At 51.6% G+C, this 22,070-nt stretch overlaps 1 protein-coding gene across 2 annotated transcripts in view; it reads left to right on the top strand.

The window, feature by feature from the left end:
* RIMS3 (regulating synaptic membrane exocytosis 3) overlaps positions 1 to 22,070 on the top strand; it is a 39,940-nt gene that overhangs the window by 5,923 nt on the left and 11,947 nt on the right. Inside the window, exons 2-5 of one of the 2 annotated variants that reach the window (XM_012735806.3) lie at positions 10,116 to 10,214; positions 14,008 to 14,115; positions 14,406 to 14,653; positions 20,007 to 20,148. In XM_012735806.3, the coding sequence (XP_012591260.1) occupies positions 14,437 to 14,653; positions 20,007 to 20,148 (359 nt within the window). In that variant the 5' untranslated portion in view covers positions 10,116 to 10,214; positions 14,008 to 14,115; positions 14,406 to 14,436. The remainder of the gene's footprint in view (positions 1 to 10,115; positions 10,215 to 14,007; positions 14,116 to 14,405; positions 14,654 to 20,006; positions 20,149 to 22,070) is intronic. The other variant, XM_012735805.3, reaches the window with a different exon arrangement.

Below are 22,070 nucleotides of genomic sequence, written 5' to 3'. Positions count from 1 at the left end.
TCCCTCCAACACTCCAGGCTGTTTATGTCCCTGTGCACCTGCACTTGCTGTTCCCTTGCTTGTACTGCCTCCTCAGCCCTCCTTTGTCTCCATGGAGAACGTCCTTAATTCTTCAAAGTCAGCTCAGCTGCTACCTTCGCTGTGAAGCCTGTAACCCTCCCGCCCCTCCCTGGACAGAGTGAGCCCACATCTGTACGGAGTCTACGTCGCTTACGTGCTGTCTCCCACTAAACTGGGCTCCTCCAACGCAGGCTCAGTGATTATTTTTTTCAGGATTGTTCATCTTTGTACCTCCGGCTCCCAGCTTCTCTCTTGTCTTAATTAGGTCTTTGCTTATATACAGAAACCCACTCAAACCAGCTTCAGTAATAAAGAAGGGTTTATTATGAGGACACAGGGGATTCCTGGGAACTGAGGGAAGGAAATACATTAGCGCCGGGAAGGTGAACTTTGAAGCAGCCGTTCTCGGTGCTCCACTGGCCACCTTTGCCTTTGTGTCTTCGCAGGCTGGATTTCTCTGCTTTTTCAGGCACCAAGCCACCTATGCTTCCTGTATCGTGTCCCTCAGTTTCAGCCACATTCAGAGATAGAACTCAGGGCATGGCAGATCCAATCCCAAACTCCCAGGAGAGAATCTGATTGGCTATGAGTGGGCTAGGTGCTTGCCCTGGTCCAATCCACTGTAGCCTACTAGGAAGGATCACAAACTCAGACATGTGTGAACATGGCTATCAGTGCTCACCTCAGAGAAAAGGAGTCTTTGTTAGCTGGGCAAGTACTTCAAATGACAGCTGCTGGAATTCTTAGAGTGCCAAGGTGAGTGCAGTCAGTTGGGTTTGAGCCCCAACCTTCCATCTGGACAGCACCTGGACGATAGGGACCTGGAATTGCGACTTAAAGGGGAGTGTTTTCCTAGGGCAGCAGTGCCCACAGCAGGCTCTGAAGAACCTGTCAAATGTCATTCAGAGGCCTGAGAAGAGAGAGAGGGAGATGAGGCCCTGAATTTTCTCACTTTTCTTTGGAGTAGGGAGAGAGAGGAGAAAGACATAAGCACAATAGTTTTTCCTACCAAAATCGTCTTCATCCTGTAAGATGTAACTCGATCCCTTTCCTCAGTGAAGAACCATACCATGTCTACCCACTCCGTCCAGTCAGTCATCCTTTATATATATTGATTCTGTTCTTTGTACTTCCCTGGTAATAAGCATATTTTTAGCATTTACTCTGTGCCATACACTGTGCTCATATGTTATCCTCACCCCCTATAAGATGGGTGCTGTCCCCATTTTAGAGACAAGGAATCCGAGGTTCAGAGAGGTGGCATTTATAAGCTAGGGACACACAGCAATGTGATTCCAGAGTTAAAGCTTTTAATCTCTTTTAATCTCTACTACTTATTTGCCTGTTTTCCCTTTGGGACTATGGGGGCCTTACAGGCAGATAATAGGTTACCATCCTTCCTCTTTTCCTACTGCCCAGCACAGGGCCAGCCTGGAGCAAGGGCTCCCAACTGTGGGACAGATGGATGCAGGGACAGTAGAAAAGACATCTAGGTGGGAGTCAAGTCTGCTACTTGTGGATTTACCCTGTGTAGCTGTGTGACTATAGACAAGTCTCTTAAGCTGTCTGGGCCTCACTTTTCTCATTCAAAAATGGACGTGATAATTCCTGCTGTTAAGCTCATGTTAGATGGTGGCTGTGATGACAATTGGTAAATAGGAAAGGACTGAGCAATTTCTAAAGGATTGTTATTACCAGGTCAACTGTGGCAATAGGGTGCTAGCTGGAAACTGTGCCCAAGCTTCTGCAAGAAGTGGACAAGCCTAGAGCTTCCCAGCACGTGGATTGCGACCCGAGATGATTTTCAGTGACTCGTAGACCTGCCATTGCATAGCACTAGTGCACACAGTGAGAAAGTTGGTTCCCTTTCAACTCTATCAAATCCGAGATTGTCCCAGGGAGAAACTATCAGTGAGGTTGCTAGTGTGTCTTTAACAGTTTTCCAACACTTGCTGCCCTCTTTTTCTAATGGGGAGATCTGAGACTAGGCATGGAGTATTGGCTGGTAACTCCATGTAGCTTAAATTTAACAATATAGCTTTGTTTTTACTGTATTTATTGTCATTTTCTATTTATTAAAAGTGATATTGTCTTGTCTAAAAGTCGAAAAAATTTTAAAAAAGAAAAAAGTGATATTGGCTTTCCGTTTATAGTGGCAACACAAAATTTCTATTTAAAATAGTTGCATTTAACTTAAAAGTGTCAATTTAAAGAAAATAATGAGTAGCAATGCAGGAATATACAGATTTGGCAGCAATTGTTGATGTGGCACCCAGTGTTACTTGGATAATGCAAAATTGGAAAGTCTACAGGAATGTCAGAGATACACACGGTTGGCCTAGATAGTTTTAAAGGTCCTTCCACCTACCTGACAAATTTGGGCATTTCTCCCTGCTGTGCCAGCCTGTTTCCCTCTGCTCACCTTGGGCCTTGGCTTGGGTTTCTTTTGAAGAATCCTACCATGATTATCTTGCAGACAGAATTTGTGCCACTGTCCTCACTACCTGCTTGAGAGGGGCTCATCAAGAGGGGGTGTCTGCAGAGGGGTAAGATGCCCCCCATCTCTGAGGCCAGGACTTGAGACCTCCTGGGGAGAGCAGGACTGCAGACTCCACAGTTCTCCTGGTCCCCAGGTACAACGCAGGTCTCGAGGCTTCCTAGAGTCCTGGAGTCCCAGGGAGCAGTGAGGCTTTGAGAGCCGCAGATGAGGGTGAGGCTGTCCCTGGAGCTTCATGCCTCAGAGCTTGGGGCCCAGGGACAGTGAGCCAGGAGGCTTTGGAGTCTCAAGCGTTGCCTTTCTCCTGCTCCCCACTTTACCTGCCCCTTTGTGCTGACTACCTGTCCCTGGGGACTCGCAGCAGATCCCCGAGAGGCGTCTGAGGACATAGTGGATTTATCCACAGAGCCCAAGACCAGGGCCAAAGCAGAAAAGGCAGATGGGAGGGAGGTAAGTCCTGTCTGCTCCCTCCCTGGTCCCACGTTCACAGTGGAGACAGCCTGGGCACCGAGAGGGTGGGAGGCCTGGTAGAGTATGGGCCGTGTGCTTGTGTATCCATGGTGTGTGTGTGTGTGTATGTGTGTATGTGTGTATTAGAGAATTTAAGTTTGGATGTATGTTGTGATGTACATATGTATCCCTGGTGAATGAAGCTCTGTGGTTCCTAGATATGTCTGAGGGTCTATGAGAGCATGTTGTGTGTGTGTGCGCACCGTGGGTGATGTGTATGTTCGTCCGTGGTGAATATATCTTCATGTGACGTGTCTGAGGTTCTCTGTGAGGGAGTTTTTGTGCAGCGTGTGAGTTTGCATGTGGCAGGGCGTCTCGCGCCTGTGTGTGATGTGCATGTGAGTCTGTGGTACCGGCATCTCCATGCCATGTGTGTCTGTGGTGCATATGGTGTGTGTGTGTGTGTGCGTGTGTGTTTGAGCGCCTGTCTAGGTGGCTTGCATACTGGGTGTGGTGTGTGCCTGTTGTTTTGCGTACGTCATCATCTCTGTACAGCTGTGTGTCTGGCTCTGAGTGGCCGAGGGAAGGTGTGTGGCGTGCCGCGGGTCTTTGTGCCCCGGTAGGGTCAGGGTGGAGTGGGGTGCAGGGAATGCAGTGCGCGTCTGAGGGGCGGTGTTTGGGCTGTGTACAAGGCTGTGCTGGGTTCCTGAGGAGGGTCCCCAGGGCGGGCAGTGGGCGCTGGCGGCGCCTTCCGGCTTGGCGCGGGGCTGGTAACCGGAGCCCCTTCCCCGCATGAAATATTGATCTGGCCTCGCGGTGGCCCTGGAGAGGGGAGGGGAGGGGAGGGGAGGGGAGGGGAGGGGAGGGGAGGGGAGGGGAGGGGAGGGGAGGGGCGAGCCGCGGCCGCTGTCCGTGGTGCTGCTTAGGGGCGTGGTGCTCAGCAGAGGGTGGGCCAGGGAGGGGGAGAGATTGCCCCGACCACCAACACCCTTAGCAGGGCCCCTGCTCTCAGGACAAGCTTGCCTGTCCCTACCGCTGTCTGTCAGGCCCCCACCCCATCTAGGACGTGGGAGCACAGGAACCGAATGGGTATCTTGTTGGGATCTGGTATCCCCCAGAGCTAGGGTAATCATATGGCTGGGTTTGCCTGGTGCAGTCCTAATTTTCACCTGTGGTGTGATTGTTAGTAGTGTCTCTGCTCACTCTCCAAAGGGCCCCTGTTGTATGATAAATTATGTGCTCATTTGCCATAAGGCTTTGATCCAAAGACCTCTTCCCTGACCACCCCTGCTCTGCCGTGGGGGTTCTGTAGCCATGTGGGCGTACAAGTGTGCGTGTGCTTACATGTGTGGGGATTGGCCCTTCTTGTGCTAAGGCTGAGCTAGAATAAGCACTTGGGAGCCCTAGGACCCTTGGGCTCCTGTTACAGCCCAGAGCCTCCCAGGAGATGCAGCCCCCTTCTCTTCCATTCTAAATTCTGCTCCCCATTCAAGCTGTGCTCTTTCTCCAGCCTGGGCTTCCTCTGCCCACTAGGGAAGAGTCAGGGTGCTCTCCTTGCCTTCCTTCTGCATCCTGGGCTGGGCAGGCCTCTCCCTGGTCTCTATACCAGGGCATTATGGGGCCTCCGGGTTGGGCATCAGTATACTCATGACATCCTCTCTGAGTTCCCCTCCTACTTTTAACCACTGACTCTCCTTCTCTCAGTGTATTCCATTTTCCTCCTAATTCTAACTGTTGGGGATATTACCTCTCGACCATTCCTCACTCCGTGCTCTCCTCTGGGCACTCTTCTTCCTTTCCACACCCTACTTTTCTCTCTGGAGAGTACACCAATTCTTGTCCACCCGTGTTGCGCCCCTGAGCTCTAGTGGATCTGCTTACCTGCCCAACACTTCCGTGTGGGAGATGCCGTATTATCTCAGACTAGTCATAACTAAAATGGGATTCATCTTTTCCTTAAGCCAGCTTTTCCCTCTCAGACCTGAAGCCCTGTTGATGGCACCTGTCAGCCCCCATCCTTCCTGCAGATCACCTTGAATTTCATTTTTTCCCTCTCCCCTACTTTGTCCCTTCACTAACTCTAGACAGTCCCCTAACCCCATGCATGACTCCTGGTCGCCCTTTCCCTCTTCACACTGCATTGTCTGAAGCAGCGCAGCCCTTCTTACCTGTGTGGATATAGCAGCCTTCTGGCTGCTCTGCCTGCTGTCAGACTTCTGTCTGATTCTGTACTCTGTGTCAGATTGCTCTCCATAAAACATTACATCTAAATCATGTCACTTTCACTCCTGTAGGATGAAAGCCAAGCTTCTCATCCCCACTTTCAGAGCCCTTCATTGGCTGCTCCCAGCCTACCTTTCCAGCCTTCTCCCCACAGTTACATGCACGGCCTGCTCCAGCCGCACTGCCCTAGTCGCCAGCCTCTGAACATGACATATTCTCCCTGGGGCCTTCCCACTAGTTTCTACCTCTTTCCTTCAGGGCCACCTCTGCCTCTCCAAACCTCACCTGTCTTTTGAGGTGCTCCGTAGTGGATTTCCTTGTGATACCTTCTCTGGTCTCCCCCATCCTGAAGGGTTCACTCCTTCTGCAGAACAGCCAGAGTATTTATTTTACCTTTAATTCTCAGTGCCTTAGGTGGTCCATGGACCACCAGTCTGGGCATCACCTGGGACCTTGTTAGACATGCAAAACCTCAGGTTCCACCTGTGACCTATGGTGTCAGAGTGTACATTTCAACAAGATCCCCAGGTGGTTTGTGTGCATGTTTTTTTTTGTTTGTTTGTTTGTTTTGTTTTTGAGACAGAGTCTCACTTTGTTGCCCAGGCTAGAGTGAGTGTTGTGGTGTCAGCCTAGCTCACAGCAACCTCAAACTCTTGGGCTCAAGCAATCCTCCTGCCTCAGCCTCCCTAGTAGCTGGGACTACAGACATGCGCCACTATGCCCAGCTAATTTTTTCTATATATATTAGTTGGCGAACTAATTTCTTTCTATTTATAGTAGAGACAGGGTCTTGCTCTTGCTCAGGCTGGTCTTGAACTCCTGAGCTCAAACTATCCGCCCACTTCAGCCTCCCAGAGTGCTAGGATTACAGGCGTGAGCCACCGCGCCCGGCCCACACTTAAGTTTGAGAAGCACTGGACAGTGTGGTCATTGAAGGCAGGACCTTGCTTCTGTTTTGGAGGGGCTTTGGCTAGGGATGGTGGTATTCTCAAATGCCAACTGTAGCAGCCCCTGTCAGGTGACAGACAGATGCCATATCTGGCCAAATCCCACAAGCTATGGTGGATGGTGGAGGTGGCTAAGAAGGACATGTACCCTGGCTGGATCCTTCCCACCCAGAATCTATACTCCACAAGGCCCCAGAGCTTAAACTCTGTAAATGTGACTTTGGAGAGTGCTCTAATGGCATGAGGAACAATCAATCAATCAGTTAAAAAAGCAGTTATCAAGCATATAGCAGAAATTTTCCCTCTTCACAAAACACACATTGGTGAAAAGGCCTGTTATTTTAATGTATATTTCGAAAATAAAAATATGTAGTTCTGGTTTTTTTCTTTGTTATAACATTAATACAGTTTCTAAAGTAGTAATTTTAGGAAACACAATATGTCACATGAAGAAAATAAAAATGGTTCACAAGTCTAGTATCCATCTATAAATACTGCTATTTAATGTATTAGATTGCCACCCATTCATTCTGTAAATATTTACAGAGCCCTACTATATGCCCGACCTGCGCCAGGTACTAAAGATTCTGGGTGAAGAAGATAACAAGGTTCCTATTTTTAAGCAGCTCGCAACCAGGGGGTGGGATGTGGGAGACAGGCACTGAGCAAGTTAAGAACAGCAGTGTATTCATTTCTTAGGGCGGCTTGAACGAAGTATTCTACCACAAACCGAGTGGCTTAAAACAACGGAAATTTATAGTCTCGCAGTTCTGGGGGCTACAAGTCTGAGATCAGGTGTTGTCGGGTTGGCTCCTTCTGAGTGCTGTGAGGGAGAATCTGTTCGATGCCTCTCGCCTAGCTTTCAGTGACAGGTGGCAATCCTTGGCATTCCTTGGCTTGTTGATGCATCACTCCAATCTCTGCTTCCATTGTCACATGGCATTCTTCCTGTGTCTCTGTTTTCACATGGCCAACTTCCTATAAAGACGCTAGTCATGTTGGATTAGGGATGCACCCTACTGCGGCATGACCTCAACTTCACTAATCACATCTGCAACAATCCTATTTCCAAACAGGGCCGCCTTCTGAGGTACTGGGGGTTGGGACCTCAGCTTGGCAGGGGGAGGGGATACAATTCAACCCATAACAGGCAGGGGCAGTGCAGAGTGCAGGGAGTAACTAACCTCATATGGAAAGGCTCTCCTAGGAAATGACCTTCAAACTGGGAGTGAGCCAAGAGTAGGGATTGGCCAGGTTCAAAGGCGGAGCGACAGGAAAGTACAGAGTCCTCCAGTCGTGGAGGTGGGAGCGGGCTGGGGGAGAGCATTCCAAGCAGACAGGGGACAAAGTGGCACTTTTGAGGAATGAAAGAGCGCAAGTGTGGCTGGAATACAGAGTAGGGGCAAGCGGCACGGCACAAGCTAGGAGATGGGAGAAGACAGGGGCCAAGTCCTGTGGGCTCATGGGCCTCGGTGAGGGGCTTCTCCTTTGTGCTGAAGGAACGGGAAGCTATGGCAGGGTGCCCAGTGGGTGTGATTTATTCTGCTTCCTCATGGGCTGTCTTCTCCCAAGACAGAGCTCTCTAAAGGCTGTGTTGTTCCTCTAAGTCCCAGGTCCTAAGGGAGGACACACAGCCAAGTCCTCAGGAGCCCCATGGCTGAGCGAAGGCACTGGCAACCCTGTCCAGGGAAGGAGGCATGGCCATGTCCCCAGCAACCCCCAGTTGGAGGGTGGGGGATGAGCCCTGCCTTCAGGAACCTTGTTCTGAATAGGAGACAGGGCTCACCAGGTGCTGGGTCTGCCTCACCCTTGGGTGTCCTGAGTCCTCAGAGTCTGGGGGACACAGGTTGGGGCCTGGCAACCCCACTCCCTGCACTGCCATGAGAACTGTGACTCGAAATGTAGCAAGGGCCCATGTGGCTCCCTGAGGCCAGAGGTCCCCGTGCTGAGGGAAGCCAGGGGCTCCCGCGGGGGCCATGCCTTCAGCACCCTGTGCTCCTCAAGGGATGTCTGGAGTCTGTATGGACTCCCTGCACAGGACCCCGCCTTTCTGGTGCTCAGCTCATCCCTTATCACACCCTCAGAGGGTTGCCCCTTTACTGCAGGTGACGGGAGAGGGCCCACCCTGCCCAAAGCTGCCTGTCGCCGCCTTGCCTGGGCTGGGTGGCCCAGGCTGGGTGGAGGAGAAGTGGGTCAGCTTGGTAGCCATGGTGACAGCAGCTGCTCCCTGCCAGCCTCTCATCTCCTCACCACAAACCTCAGCGATGAGCTCCTTTGTCCGGTCTGGCAGGGATGGGGGCCAGGAGGGCGAGACTGGGGGCTGGGGCGTGAGCGTGTGTGTGCAAGCTTGCACAGGGCCTGCTCAGGGCTGGTGTGTGTGCCTCAGCCAAGGGACCCCCGCTCACTCCGGTAAGGGACTTCCTGCTCCCTGCCCACTGAAGCTGTGGGGCTCTTCCTGCCCCTCCTGGCCGGGGCTGAGGGGAGGGTGTGTGTGTGTGCAGATGTGTGCAAACGTGAGAGTCTGTGATGGCCTGTGGCTGTCCCTGTGGTTGCTTCTGTATGCCTTTGTGTGGATGAGTGTCTTTGTGGGGGTGTGTGCACATATCTGTGTACATGTGATTGTGTCTTTAAGTGCATGTCATCTGCGTGGGTCTGTATGGTATGTGATCACACACTTGAACTTCTGTGCCCTGTGTCTCCCCTGGGTGCGTGTACATGTGTGTGCCTCCTTGGTGCAGCCCTCTTCTCCCACCACATACCAACCCCTGTCACCCCCCAAGCTCTCACTGACCATCTGGCACTGGTCTCTGATGAGGGCACAGACTGGCACATGTGATGCGGTGGGCAGTCCTGGTGCTGGGTTGGGCCTGGGGAAGGGGTCTCAAATGCCAGAGCCAGCATCCAGCAAGGGTTTGGAACCTGACATGCTGGGACAGTTCATGGGCCACCTCCCACCTCAACTGAGAGGTGCGGGTACCCTGGTCCTGCACTTACTCTGAGCGCCCAGGGCTGCAGTGGGAGATGACCTTGTTAGTCTCTGGACCATCCCCTGAAGTGGTTGTACCTGGTGTGGACTCCAGACCAGTAAGAATGAACACATGGCCAATCCTTCACCATTTACAAAGGCACTGTTATTAGTAATAATAATAATTGCCCAACTGAGCATTTAGCATGTACCAATCCTTGTTTGGTAATATTTTATCTAACAATCCTAAAGCAGACATTATCCTCCCCACTTTAGGGATGAGGAGTGGTAGCTCGGGGGATTTGCTAAGGAGTGGCAGATCCAGGTTCCAGACCTGTCTGCCTGCAAGCACATGTTTTTATCCACTCTGCTTTCCTGCTCCTCACCATCTCATCTGATCCAGGTCCCACCTGGAGAGGCATGGCCAGGTGGTGATTAGGATCATTTTATAGAAGAGGAAACGGAGGTTCAGAGAGGCTGAACGACTTGCTCAGGGTCACATGGCTGGCTAGAAGTGACCCCCCAAGCATGGCACAGAGTTTCTGGGGAGGGACACAGACCCCCTTAGTCAGGGAGAGGATGGAAGAAGAATAGCTCCTGAGGAAATTGGTCCTGGATAAGTCCCTCATATGTTAAAGATCTTAAAGTTGTAGGACTTTAGCAGTTTGGCATTAAAGTGCCTAAAGGCAGACTAGGGGACCCAGGAATTTGGACAGTATTGCAAAGGAGGAAATGGAATCAGAAAGACTAAATGATTTGCTCAAGGTCCCACAGCTCAAGGTCACTTTGGAGAAACTCTCCAAAATCTATCTTTTTACTTCACAAGCTATTGGAAGCTCTTGAGGGCAGATGTCTTTCCTAGCCCCTCCTCTAAGTCCCCATTCCCTTCCAGACCCTCTTATCATATCACCTTCTCCTTGGAGCCTGCCCTGATTACCTTCACCTCATTTCTTAAAACTTGATGTCTTGGCAGAAGTTGACTGAAGCCTTGTACAGATGCCCTAGGGGTGCGCTGTTGGGAGGAGCACAGCCCCCTGTGATGCGGAACACCAAGCTCTGATTCATCAGTTAGGTGAGTTTGTATTTTCTTCTTTGGTGGGGTGGGAGCACATGAAAGGTGATGTGGAACCTGGGAGTTTGGAGCTCAAGGGGTTTTTTTGTTTGTTTGTTTTGCTTTTTTAAGATAGTCTTGTTCTGTTGCCCTGCTGGAGTGCAGTGATAAAATCATAGCTCACTGAAACCTCAAACTCCTGGGTTCAAGCAATCCTCTTGCCTCAGCCTCCAGAGTAGCTGGGACTACAGGCATGCCCCACCATGCCCGGGTAACTTTTTCTATTTTTAGTTGTCCGGCTAATTTCTTTCTATTTTTAGTAGAGATGGAGTCTCACTCTTGCTCAGACTGGTCTTGAACTCCTGACCTCAAGCAATCCTCTCATCTTGGCCTCCCAGGTGCTAGGAGGATTACAGGCATGAGCCATTGTGCCCAGCTAGAGCTCTGGTTTTGCTCCCAATTTTCTGTGTGACCCTTGTGTGTCTCTTCCCCATTCTAGGCCTTGATTTTCCACTCTGCAAAATGAAAGGCCCAGCTTGAATAGAGATGACAAGTCAGTTTTAGCTCATGAGCTGGTTCTCATTAGCTGGTGCTAGAACACTGTGTTGAGAGGGATTCTGAGGTTCAGTCTGACCTTGATGGGAAAGAGAGATGGATTAGCAATGTCTGCTGTGGATGGAGAATAGGGAGGGGTGGTAAGAGCCTCAGTTATTTGCAATCCCTTCTAGCCTAACAGTCCATAACCCTGTGATAGATTCCTTGGTCGTTCCTGTTGAATGGTTGGGTAGATAGGTTCATCTTGGGCTTTGGATTGGAATCTGACTCTCAAAAATAGGCTCATTATCTGATTAGACACATAGTCAAGGGGACCAAGGGGCCCAGGGTGGTCTGGTAGGACCCTGAAACCTGCTGTAGTCAGGATTCAGGAGAGGGTTTGGAGAGCCCTTAGGATACTGAAACATCAGGGTTGAGGCCAAACATCAAGGACTGAAAAGAAAACACAAGGCTTATTCCTGGGGAGCTTGGAAGATATCTTCTGGCATGGAGTTTTGACAGGAGTTGGGGCAGTAGCCCTTCTCGCTGGAGGATAAATCATATCAAGGTTTCTCTACTGCTCTAGTAGCAGCTGGGAGTCAGCAGAGAGCACTTCAGAGTGAAGTCTCTGTGACCCATTGAGATTGTAGGAGGGTTCCTTCCTTCAGGTGCCATGACCTGGGCTGCAATTGCTTAGAACCACCACCATTTAATGTGCCATGCTGTGTTCTGTGTCCTGCCGGCCCCCCACAGTCTGTCCCTTCTCTACTTCCTCCCCGTCCCACCCCTGTGGTCTGATGGCTCAGGGGTTGCTGTGCAGTGGACGTCCTTTATTATAGTGGCCCTGTCTGTATCTCTGGCATGTTCTTCCTGTGCTGGACTGGCTGCCAGAGAAAGAACTGGAGCCCCACTTCCGAGCCCTCCTCTGCAATATGCACTCATAGACTCAGTCCTCCCAGTCAGAAGGCTTCTCAGAGATTGCCTAATCTGACCCCTTTGTTTTACATGCAGATGGGGAAGCCGAGGCCCAGAGAAGTTCACACAGGGAATCTGTTCACATTCTAATCCCAAGTCCTGATTCCTAACCCTCCCAAGGCTGTGCCCTAGGACTCCTAGACCAGAGGGTCAGGCCTTAGGACTTGGGTCCAGTGCTTTGGGTCTGGCTCTTCCTGTCCCCTTGGGGAGTGGCCTGCAGGCAGAGCCCTCCCAAGCATTTATCAGTTCTCCAGGTCCCCCTGGGTGGTTAAAGATGAGAAAACCGCTCTGGATGGTGCAGAGTCCTGGATGCCAAACCATCTGCTTGTCAGTTCTGTTTATTATTCATGAGGAAACACGAGCCCCTGGGTTGGCAGCATCAGGAATTTTGTCCCTTACCCCCTTCCCTTCTCACCCCTGGGATGGTGCTCTCAAGCTTCCTGGGGGCTGCGGGAAGGGAGCACTTGCTTCTCCAGCTCTGGTCTGCGTGGGGTTTCTGCTGCCACTGAGATGCTCAGGCCAGCCGTGGGAACCTGGGCCAGAGGGGTGTTCTCATAATAGACACTTTCCTTGCAGTTTTCTCAAAGAGCCCAGGACCCAGGGCAGAGCCCAAGCCTGGAGGATGGGTCCACATCCTTGGCCGAGCTCTGGGTCGCAGGGGCAGGGGCTGCCGAGCATGTCTGTTTCTTTGTGGAAACAGGAGGCTTGGGTTCAAGTCCAGGCTTTGCTATTTCTTAGCTGGGTAGGGTGGGCAAATCCTTTACTTCTCTGAGACTCAGTTTTCTCATCTATGCTATAGAGATAACTACACGGCTCACAGAAACACTATAAAGACTGACCCTGTGGCAGAGCCACACTCTCAGACAAGCAGTCTTCTGCCTGCCACCAAAAGACCATGCAGATACCGCCCCCCCACACAAAAAAAAAAAAAAAAGAAAAAGAAAAAAACACCACCAACTGGCACCAGAATTGGAAACTAAAGAGAAGAGATCATCGCAGGCCAAAGTCTAGGGGGACTTTCCATTAGCTACAAGGTTGATGGAGGATGGAGAAATATAATCTGGGGCTCTGCAATGTCACGGGGTGTATTAGAACCGTCCAGACAGTCACAAAGAAGCAAAACAAGCTTTGACTCATCCCCTCTGCAGCTCTACTTTGCCAGGCAGGCAGGAGCCATGCTGACCAGGAGACCCGGTGACCATTCTCAATGGTCTGGAGACTGTCTTCCTCATCCGCCAGAGTGGTGCCAATCCTCTCCCACCTCCATTTTCCCTCCCTTTCTTTTTGTCCTTTTGACAAGTCAGACTGCCTCAGGGCAGCATACCCGCGGGGATGGGCAGCTGCCCCAGGAGAAGCACTGGGGGCTGGGACACAGCGAGGAAGTTGCTGGGTGCAGGGCAGCCTGGAGAGTCTGGCTCTATAGCTTCTGCCCGAGCCGAGGAGGCCGCCTGCAGCAGTGGCCTCTGCAGCCCAGTTGTCGAGGCTGACAGCTGCAGATCCTACCTCTGCTCAAAACAGAGCCATTGGCGCTGCTGTCCCCCCTCCCCCAGAGTGATTCTCAGAGCCCTCTGTCCTCCTTTTCCCTCGCACTTACCATAACCCTCATTAAATATTTAGTTGTATAATTAGTTATTTACTGTCTCCCTCCCTCCTGGACTGGAGGCTTTGGGAGGGCAGGACCAAGTCGGCCTGGCTCACTGCTATATTCTTGGCAGTCAGCACTGGCCTGGGAATTTTCGGGACTTAAATATTTGTTGAATGCATGTCATGGGGAGTATAAATTTCTATATTGTCAAAAGGAATTTGGTAATATATTTCAAGAATCCAAAACACATTTATGCCCTTGGTATCAGATAGGGTGCTTTTGGGTATAATAGAGAACTCTGATTCAAACTGGTTTAGACAATGGAAAATATATCATCTCACATAACTGGTAGACCAAGTATGGCCTGAGAGCCTTTCTGTTTGTGTGCTGGGCTATTTTCAGCTACCCTGGCTTCATCTTAGGGTTGGGGTCTTCATGGGGGTGGGGGAAGGAAGGAGGGAAAGATAGAGGGAGAGATAGGAAGAGAGCCTCCCACCTCTCTGTAAGCATAGAATCCAAATATTCCCATCCTTGGACAAGTAAGAGTTGCCAAGGCGAACGCCATTCTCAGATTTTCTTAAACTAATAAGGAACTGCCTCCAAAACAAGGCAGGGGTGGTACCTGGGCAAAACCTGTGTCAGGAATCAGGAAGGGGGAACAGATGTTGGGGAAGCTGCCAGCAGTATCCACAAGCTCTGACCCAGTCACTCCATTTCTAGGAATCAACCCTAAGGAAATGAGCAGATAAAATCAGTATAGAAAGGTATTTGTTGCAGTAATTATTTAAAGGAAAGAGAGACGGGAGAAACTTGGACCTGATCTCCGAGGTAAGTGTATTGAAATATGTAAGTCAATTGTGCTAGCTCTATGCAATGGAATGTTATGGTGGCACTGAACCATTTATACACAGTGATACAAAGTGATAATGACATTGGGAAATGCTTATGATATAATGTTAAATGAAAAATATCAGGATATAAAATTGTATTTGCAGTATCAGTTTAATTATTTTTAAAGACCCATAGGAAGGAGACTGGAAACAGCTAGGAAGTGGGGTGGCTGAGGTAGAGTCACCCAGGTCTGACGTGGGACCCCTTTGCCTCCCACCCACCTCCAGAGTTGCCAGAGGTCCTGCCGCCCCAGGGACCATGTTTAACGGGGAGCCAGGTCCAGCCTCATCCGGGGCCTCCAGGAACGTGGTGCGGAGCTCCAGCATCAGCGGTGAAATCTGTGCGTCCCAGCAAGCTGGGGGCGGGACTGGGACCACCACTGCCAAGAAGCGGCGCAGCAGCCTGGGCGCCAAGATGGTGGCCATCGTGGGCCTGACTCAGTGGAGCAAGAGCACACTCCAGCTGCCCCAGCCTGGTGAGGGGGCATGGGACATCAAGGGGTGGGGGTGGGGGTCACTTTGCAATGACAGAGTAAGCAGGGACTGTCATGGTGGGTCTGCACTCCCACACCCACAAACACACTGTAGCACTTCCTGTAGACCAGCTGTTGTGCTAGGTCCAGCTTGTGCACTGACTCACTCAATCCTCGTGCAGCTCCATGAGGCAGGGACCAAAGCACAGAGAAGGGAAGTCAGATGCCCCAGACTGCACAGCTAGGGGTGGAGCCTGAATTTGAACCCTAGCAGTTGGGCTTTCCAGTCCATGCTCTTAACCTTTCTTTATGCTCTGCTGCCTCCACACCTGGACTTATTGTCAGTAATCATTTATGAAACAGTCATATGTTCCTGGCACTGTGCTAAGTGACACCAGAGTTTTACAGACATATGCATTCACAAGACTCAGTGTCACCTGTAATCTCCAAGTCTCCTAAATACAAGTAGCCACACAAATGTAGTCACACGTATATATTACAAAGTCACAAGTGAGACAGACACAAAGATAGTGGCTTGTACAGCCACATAAATAGAGGGTTCAGTTGCTCAGGTAAGCCGCCCATATTTCCAGGAAAGCACAGTACAGTCATTTGCTCTGTACATAGTCACAAATAAAACCAGTCATGCAAATCACATAAACACAGTCCTCTGAGTACAGGCGCACAGACCCAGATCACAGAAAGACATCACACATGTACGGTCGTATCTCATACAACCTCACTCGCACATACCTTAACACCTACATCCTGATCAATATGATATACTTGCTCAGACACAGAAGTCCCAGTTATGCTCAGAGAGTGGGTGACCACCTGTGACACAGCCACACATATAGACCCCGCATCTCAGAGGGGCCAGCCCTCCCCAGCCAAGACCTCCTCACTTTGTGGCATCAGCCCAGACACCAGCTGGTTTTGTTTTAAAATCTCTTCTTGCTTATTTTGTTCAGAGTAACAACTTCCCCAGAAACCTTCAAATAGGCAGCTGGATGGCAGTGAGGGGGCAGGGCGCTGGGGGATTGGGGAGAACGCTCATGGAGACTTCCAGTTGGGGCTGGGGGCGGGGGACTTCTCTAAGCCTTAAAATAGATATTTACAAAGCCCTCCCCAGCCTGTGGGCTGGTCTTTTCCAGCAGTCAGGCTGAGATATGGTTTCTGGCACAGGGCAAGGCTGGATGGGGAAGGGGCTTGAGATCATCAGTGTCCTAGGGTGGGTGTGGCCTCTGGGAACATGCAGTGTAGTCCTGGTGCCTGGGAGTTGGGGAGGCAGGGATGTGGGGATCCTGGAGTTGGGCTGGGGCAAGGAGGGCTGGGATAGGACCAAGGGTGGGATTAGGGATAGGGGATTAAGATCGGGAGGTCACAGAGGTGTTGGACCCAGGAGTCTGGCTCCAGGGGACTAAACCCAGGATTCCAGCTGGTTCAGCTTCGGACCCAAAGCCTTCTTCATGCCTGGTGATTTGGAGGGACGGTCTCCCAAGGCCAAGGCAGGGGCCTGAGTCATCGGGAGACGTTCTGGTGATCTGTTGAGACTTTACCGCCAGCAGGCAGGGATTGGGGCAGACACGAGGAAGACCTTTCACCTTGAGAAGAGATGAATGATGACGGGGCTCTGGGTCCCTGTCTCCATGGTCTGTAAGGGCATGACTGATGCCTGGTGCCTGGAGCCGGGGGAACTGCCCAGATGCTCTTCTAACTGAAGGTCTCTGTGAATCATCTAATTGCTGAATGTCAGAGCAGGAGGGGTCCCTTGAGATCATCTGGTCCGGTGTGCTCATTTTATCGCTGAGGCATCCAAAGCCTGGAGAGAATCATGTTCCTGGAGAACGACCTCAAGTTCTCTCCCAAGAGCCACACCCTGCCACTTACTAGCTGGGTCACTGGGGGAAGCTATTTCACCTCTCTGAGTCTGCTTCTTTGTATAATGAGGAAAATAATACACGCCTTGCAGGATCGTCCAAGAGTTAAATGAGATTGGGTATGCGAAGGCACCAGCCTTGTGCCTGGCACATCTTAGATTCAGTGAAGTGTGGATGCTGTTACTATTACCCTCGGTCACACAGCAGAGCCCATGTGAAGTGAGTTCTCTGCCTCCACACTTCGGCCCCTTCCCTGTAAGCACACTCCTCTCCATCTATAATTCCTATTCTCCATTTTAATTTTCTCCCAGGCCTTTTCTCCGAGTGTCCCAGCTCGGAGCCCCCTCCTGGGTGGGAGAATCTGGTGCCAGAGGGATGTATGGGGTGGACTCATCTTGGACATTGGCCCTGAAAGCTGTTCTGGGAAAGAGCCTACAAGGGCATCCCCCTAGGCTCAGGGGGGATGGCTTAGTTCCCTGCAGGGCTGGGCTGTGGGAAGTGGGGAGAAATTCCTCTCCTGGGCCCAGCCTTCAGGGCTCCGGTCTACCCTTCCTAGGAGCCTCCTTCCTCCTAGTTTATCTGGACCCTAAATTAGCTAGAGCCCTGCCCTTCCCCCCTCATTTCAGAGCCTCTGCCCTCTCTCAGGGGCCATGATATCCAGTCTGGGCTATTGCACCAGCCTCCTCTCTGGCTTCCCTGCCTCCTGCCTGCACCCTTCCAGATTGTTCCTCATGTTACCCTAGATTGGACTTACAAAACCTCACCTTGACACCTTAGATGGCTAGTCCTGGCTCCATCACTTCCTATGGGACCTTGGGAAAGTTACTTTCCCACTGGGCCTCAGTTTCCTCTTCTGTAAAATGGAGCTAAAAGTGCTCTCTGTCAGCTTCCTTCTAGATCTAACATTTCCTAAGTTGTGAAGTTGTGGAACCAGTGAGGAGGGTGACATAAGAGCTTTGAGGTCCAGGACATAGGCTGGATCCACACAGGGCCATCCTGGGCTGTCTCAGCCCTTGCCCAAATGGACCTCATCTTTTCAGTACCGGGGACAGCGTCTCTTCTGTCCTGGGCTCTGGGCTCTCTGTCAGGTCAGGTTGAGGAGAGGGCTCAGGGCCATTCCAGAAGGTGCCTGGGGAGTGCTGCTGCAGATGTGGCTGCCCGCCCCTGTATGTGATGGGACAGATGGGATGGTTCCTGGAGTCTTTCAGTCTCTGGGCCCACAGAATTATTGCAGGCAACTGGGCCTGGTTCTCTAGAGTGACAGGCTACATAAAGTTATTCCCCAGATGAACTGAATTTGAGCCAGAACACATGCGAAGCCAGTAGAGGGATTTTCTCTGAGATTGCAAGACCTTTCTCCTCCCCCTGAAGACATGTAACGTAACCTCCTCTGAATCACATCTCAAATACATGGGGGATGGGGAGGGGAATGGGAAGTAGCATGTCAGTGGACTGGGAGTCTGTGGGCCTGGGGTCTAGTCCCAGCTCTCTTAGCGCCTAGACTCCAAGCTCCCCATCTGTGAAATTGCAGAGGCGGGGGGTGGGTGGCCAAAGTCTCTCTGACATTCCAGGATTCTGTGACTTCCCCACTCGGGGCCCACATTGGGTTGGGCATGTCTTATCTAAGAAGGCAGATTTGCTCCCAAATGGCTCAAAGCTTCTAGAAGTTCTAAAAGAGGATGGTTGGGGTCGTGAGATCGCGAGGCTCTGGATGAGGGTGTGTGTTGGGAATGGGGATGGGGGAGCGATTTGCAGCCCCCACAGCCCATCTGTTCTTCTGTGTTAGACAAGATGTGGCAGTTAGGAACCAGGGACAGGGAGAGACCCCCCACACCCACCATTATTACCCAGGCCTCTGCATGTGTGGTGGGTCACACGCCATTTGTGGGTTTGCACAATGTAGTGTTTGAGTGGACAGGTTCAACTCCATTATGATGTGGAGATCACACGCGCCTGACCTGAGTGTTTGCAATGGAGTATGTCCTGTGTCCATGGGACTAGGACCTGCTAGGACCATGTGTGACTGTGACTGTTGTAGACATATACACATGATCTTATAGGTTACTGTATTCATATAGGTGATTTTTGATGCTTATATATGTCTGCTTATGCCTGTCCGTGTGAAAGAAATATGTGTGAGCTAAGGTGACTCTGCGTGTGTATGTGTGACAAATGGACATTTTGGTGGTCTCATTGATTCCTGGATGTGATAGCTATTCCAGTATCCTGGAAGCTAGGACAATTTCAGAGAAGACATTCCTCCTCACCCCCAACCATCCCATCCGCTGGTGATCCTGGCCCTCTTGGCCTTCCCTCCCCCATCGGGGACTTCCTGGAAGATAAGTAGGTGAAGCAGGAGGAATAGGGCACCCCTTTTCCCAGGCTGGGGTCGTGAACACCCCCTCCCTGACCCACTGTTGGGTGTGGTGGGAGAGGGAACCGCTAGGGTAGCCAGCTCCCCACTCCACACTGCTTTCAGGGGCTGTGCTGCCTGCCCCGCCCCTGGCCTCTCCGCATCCCTGTAGGCAACTCCACTCTTAATCTGCTTGGCCTCTTACCAGCGACAGCAAATGGCTCCTTTGGTACAGCTCCTATCTGAGCACACTTCCCTCCCCACCAAGCTCCTCCAGCAGCCAAGCTTCAGTGGGGAAGTCCCTGCAAACCCTCAACCCCCCAAACCCCCGCCCTCAGGAGGAGAGGGTGTCTAGAGGGACCACACTGCAATGCTGAGCAGGTTGCCATGGAAACCCAGGCAGGATGATGCGCAGCTAGGAGAGAGAGTGCCCCGTGTTCCCTGCAAGGCTGGGAGGCGCCGGGATGTGCAGGGAGATGGCCTCTGCTCTCCCGGCGCAGTGGCTGGGTTCTCCTGCAGCCCTTTCTCTCAAAGCCAGAGTCGGCTTGGGTCAGCCGAGCAGTCCCTCGCTCAGTCTTGCTTCCCTGATGGCCTCTCTGCACCCCTCCCTCTCCGTGTTCACCCCCCATCGAGAAGGCGTCTCTTTGAGAATGGTCAGGCTTCACGTGGGGGGTTTTATGGGGCCAGCGAAGGTATCAGAGAGGTGAGTTGTGGGGGCTGGGTATGATAGTGTCTATGAGGATATCAGGAAGAGGGAATCCCAGAGAAGACAAACTTTCTAGAAGACGGAGGAAGGAAGAGCACTTAAGCTCGGGGGCAAGTGCTGAACTCAGGTGGGAAGGAGGGTGTCGGGGAGCCTGGCGAGGATGAGGGCGAGGCCCCCAGTGCTGCCATGCCCACTCTGCCTCCAGCCGTCCTTTGGTCTGCTCTGTCTGTGTCACTGCCTTGAGCAGGGCCACCACGTGTCAGGCTGCAGACCAGCTCTGAGGGCAGCTCAGCCACGTCCCCACTCAGAGCCCTTCGTGCTGCCCCTCCCAAGAGGGTGACTTTGGGAGGGCTCTTGGAGAAGCCTCACCTGTGATCTGACCTTGTTCCCTCTTTGTGCTTGGGGCGAGGGTCACAGAAGGGGCCAGCAAGAAGCTGCGCAGCAACATCCGCCGGAGCACAGAGACGGGCATCGCTGTGGAGATGCGGAATCGGGTCACGCGCCAGGGCAGCCGGGAGTCCACCGACGGGAGCACCAACAGCAACAGCTCTGACGGCACGTGCGTGCAGCCCACGCCACGGTCCCGGCCCGCCCTGCTCCCCCAGTCACGGCCAGGGGGCAGGGCAGGAAAATCTCCCTGTTTGGTTTCCAGCTGAGATGTCTGGGTTCCTCTAGTCTCTGCCTCCGTCTGTCCCCCTCCCCTGGACAGTCAGCGTCTGGGCCCCAGGCCCTCCTATCACCCCCATAGAATACCCCAGGGACCCAGAGCAGTTCATTCCTTCTGTATGTTTCAGGAAGGGACCCTGCCTCCTGCCTCCCACCTACATACTGCCCTGCTCCAGTGGAGAGTGTGGAAAGGAAACTGTGATCCTAAATTCCTTTTAAATCTGAAACCGTCATTGTGGCTTAGCTGAGTGGAGTTCTCACAAGTAGCCCTGCTTGGAGCTTAGGGAAGGAGATTGGACTAAATCAGTGTTTTTCAAACTGGATGGTGACTCATAGGCAGGATGTAAAATCGGTTTAGTGGGTCAAAACCAGCATTAGAAAAAGAAATAGATAACTCAGGTGTATCCTGCGAGGTAAGGATTAATTACCTTGTGACCCTTGTTTCAGGTTTTTATGTACAGATGCATAGATTTATACTGGGTCATGATGTTAAATCTTTTTCTTACCTGTGGGTTGCAGTCAGAAATTTGCAAGTCACTGGGTTAGATATTACCCGATTTCTTCTAAATCTACGAAACTATAGCTGTATGACTAAGATCTTTCGCTTGTGCTTCATCAAGGCCCAGTGATTTCCCGGCTCAGGATTCTGGGGCTCCACCACTTAGATTCAGCGATTGTGTGTCTCTCTGCTGTATTTGCTCTCCATGAACATGAGTACTCGCTAGCATTCATATATAATAGGGTCCCACCATGGGGCCAGCACCGTGGGCACCTCAGATTAGCTATCCTTACACTGGGATCTACTGGCTGTGATCAGATCAGGGGCATTGGCCACTGGGATCTGCATCATATGATGATCTCCATTCAGCAAGTGGAGAAACTGAAGGAGCAGAGAAGGGCGAAGTAGCCACCCAAGGTCACAGCCATTCAGTGGTGATGGAGTCAGGATTGGACCGAAGGCCATTGACTCTGTAACCTTTGTCCCTACACTCTCTATACCAAACTACAATTCTGCAACCTCAGAAGACCAAGTTTCTTTCTTTAACCTTCTCAGATCCCATTGTCCTAAGAATGTGATATCAGGCTATTATTGACTGTGGCCAATAAAAGTGGGTGGGCCTTACAGCCCCTTCCTGGGGAACGAGGAGACGCAGGCTCTCTCTGACAAGTATACACAGCCTGCTCTTCCCTCCCTGCCTGTCACTGGCCAAGGGGAACTCAAGGCCAACTGTGCAGTAGGGGATTCTTTCTTGGACAGCCTTTTAGTTCTCTAGCCAGGAGCTTGGCCATTCTAGGAGATCTTAGAACTTTGTTTGTTCCGTTGTAGCCCCTGAGCAGACCTGGGCCAACCCTCCCTCATCTGTCTTTTCTCTGCTGGCCACACCCAGTACATCTAGGCTTGGGGACATGAAAAAGTAGCGTGTTTCCTTTGATGCTAAAACAGCAGCAGCAATAACTACCAATTAGTGGTTTCTGGTTGTCTGGAATGTTTCATGCACCATCTGCCCTAATCTTCACCATAACCTTATGACTTGGGCATCATCTCTGTTCTGTAGGTGAGGCCAGTCTCTGACCTCTGGAGCCTCTGTTTTCACATCTGTGAAATTGGATGGCAGCTCCTATCACACAGGATTCCATGATATAATGCACATGGAACATTTAGTGCAGTGTGGGCACCCGGCCAGCTTTCAGTCACTGTCAGTTTTTATTACTATTTCCAGGCCTGCCCCCATCGCTTGCCACTCATCCCAACCCTGCGACTGTGGCGTCTGGGTCTCAGGTGCTGTTTGGAGCACCACCTCATGTTTGACTTGG

This window comes from Microcebus murinus, chromosome 2 (assembly GCF_040939455.1).
Source record: "Microcebus murinus isolate Inina chromosome 2, M.murinus_Inina_mat1.0, whole genome shotgun sequence".
Classification (NCBI taxonomy): Eukaryota; Metazoa; Chordata; class Mammalia; order Primates; family Cheirogaleidae; genus Microcebus; species Microcebus murinus.
The sequence above is the reverse complement of the archived record's forward strand: the minus strand, read 5'-3'. Positions and strand labels throughout refer to the sequence as shown.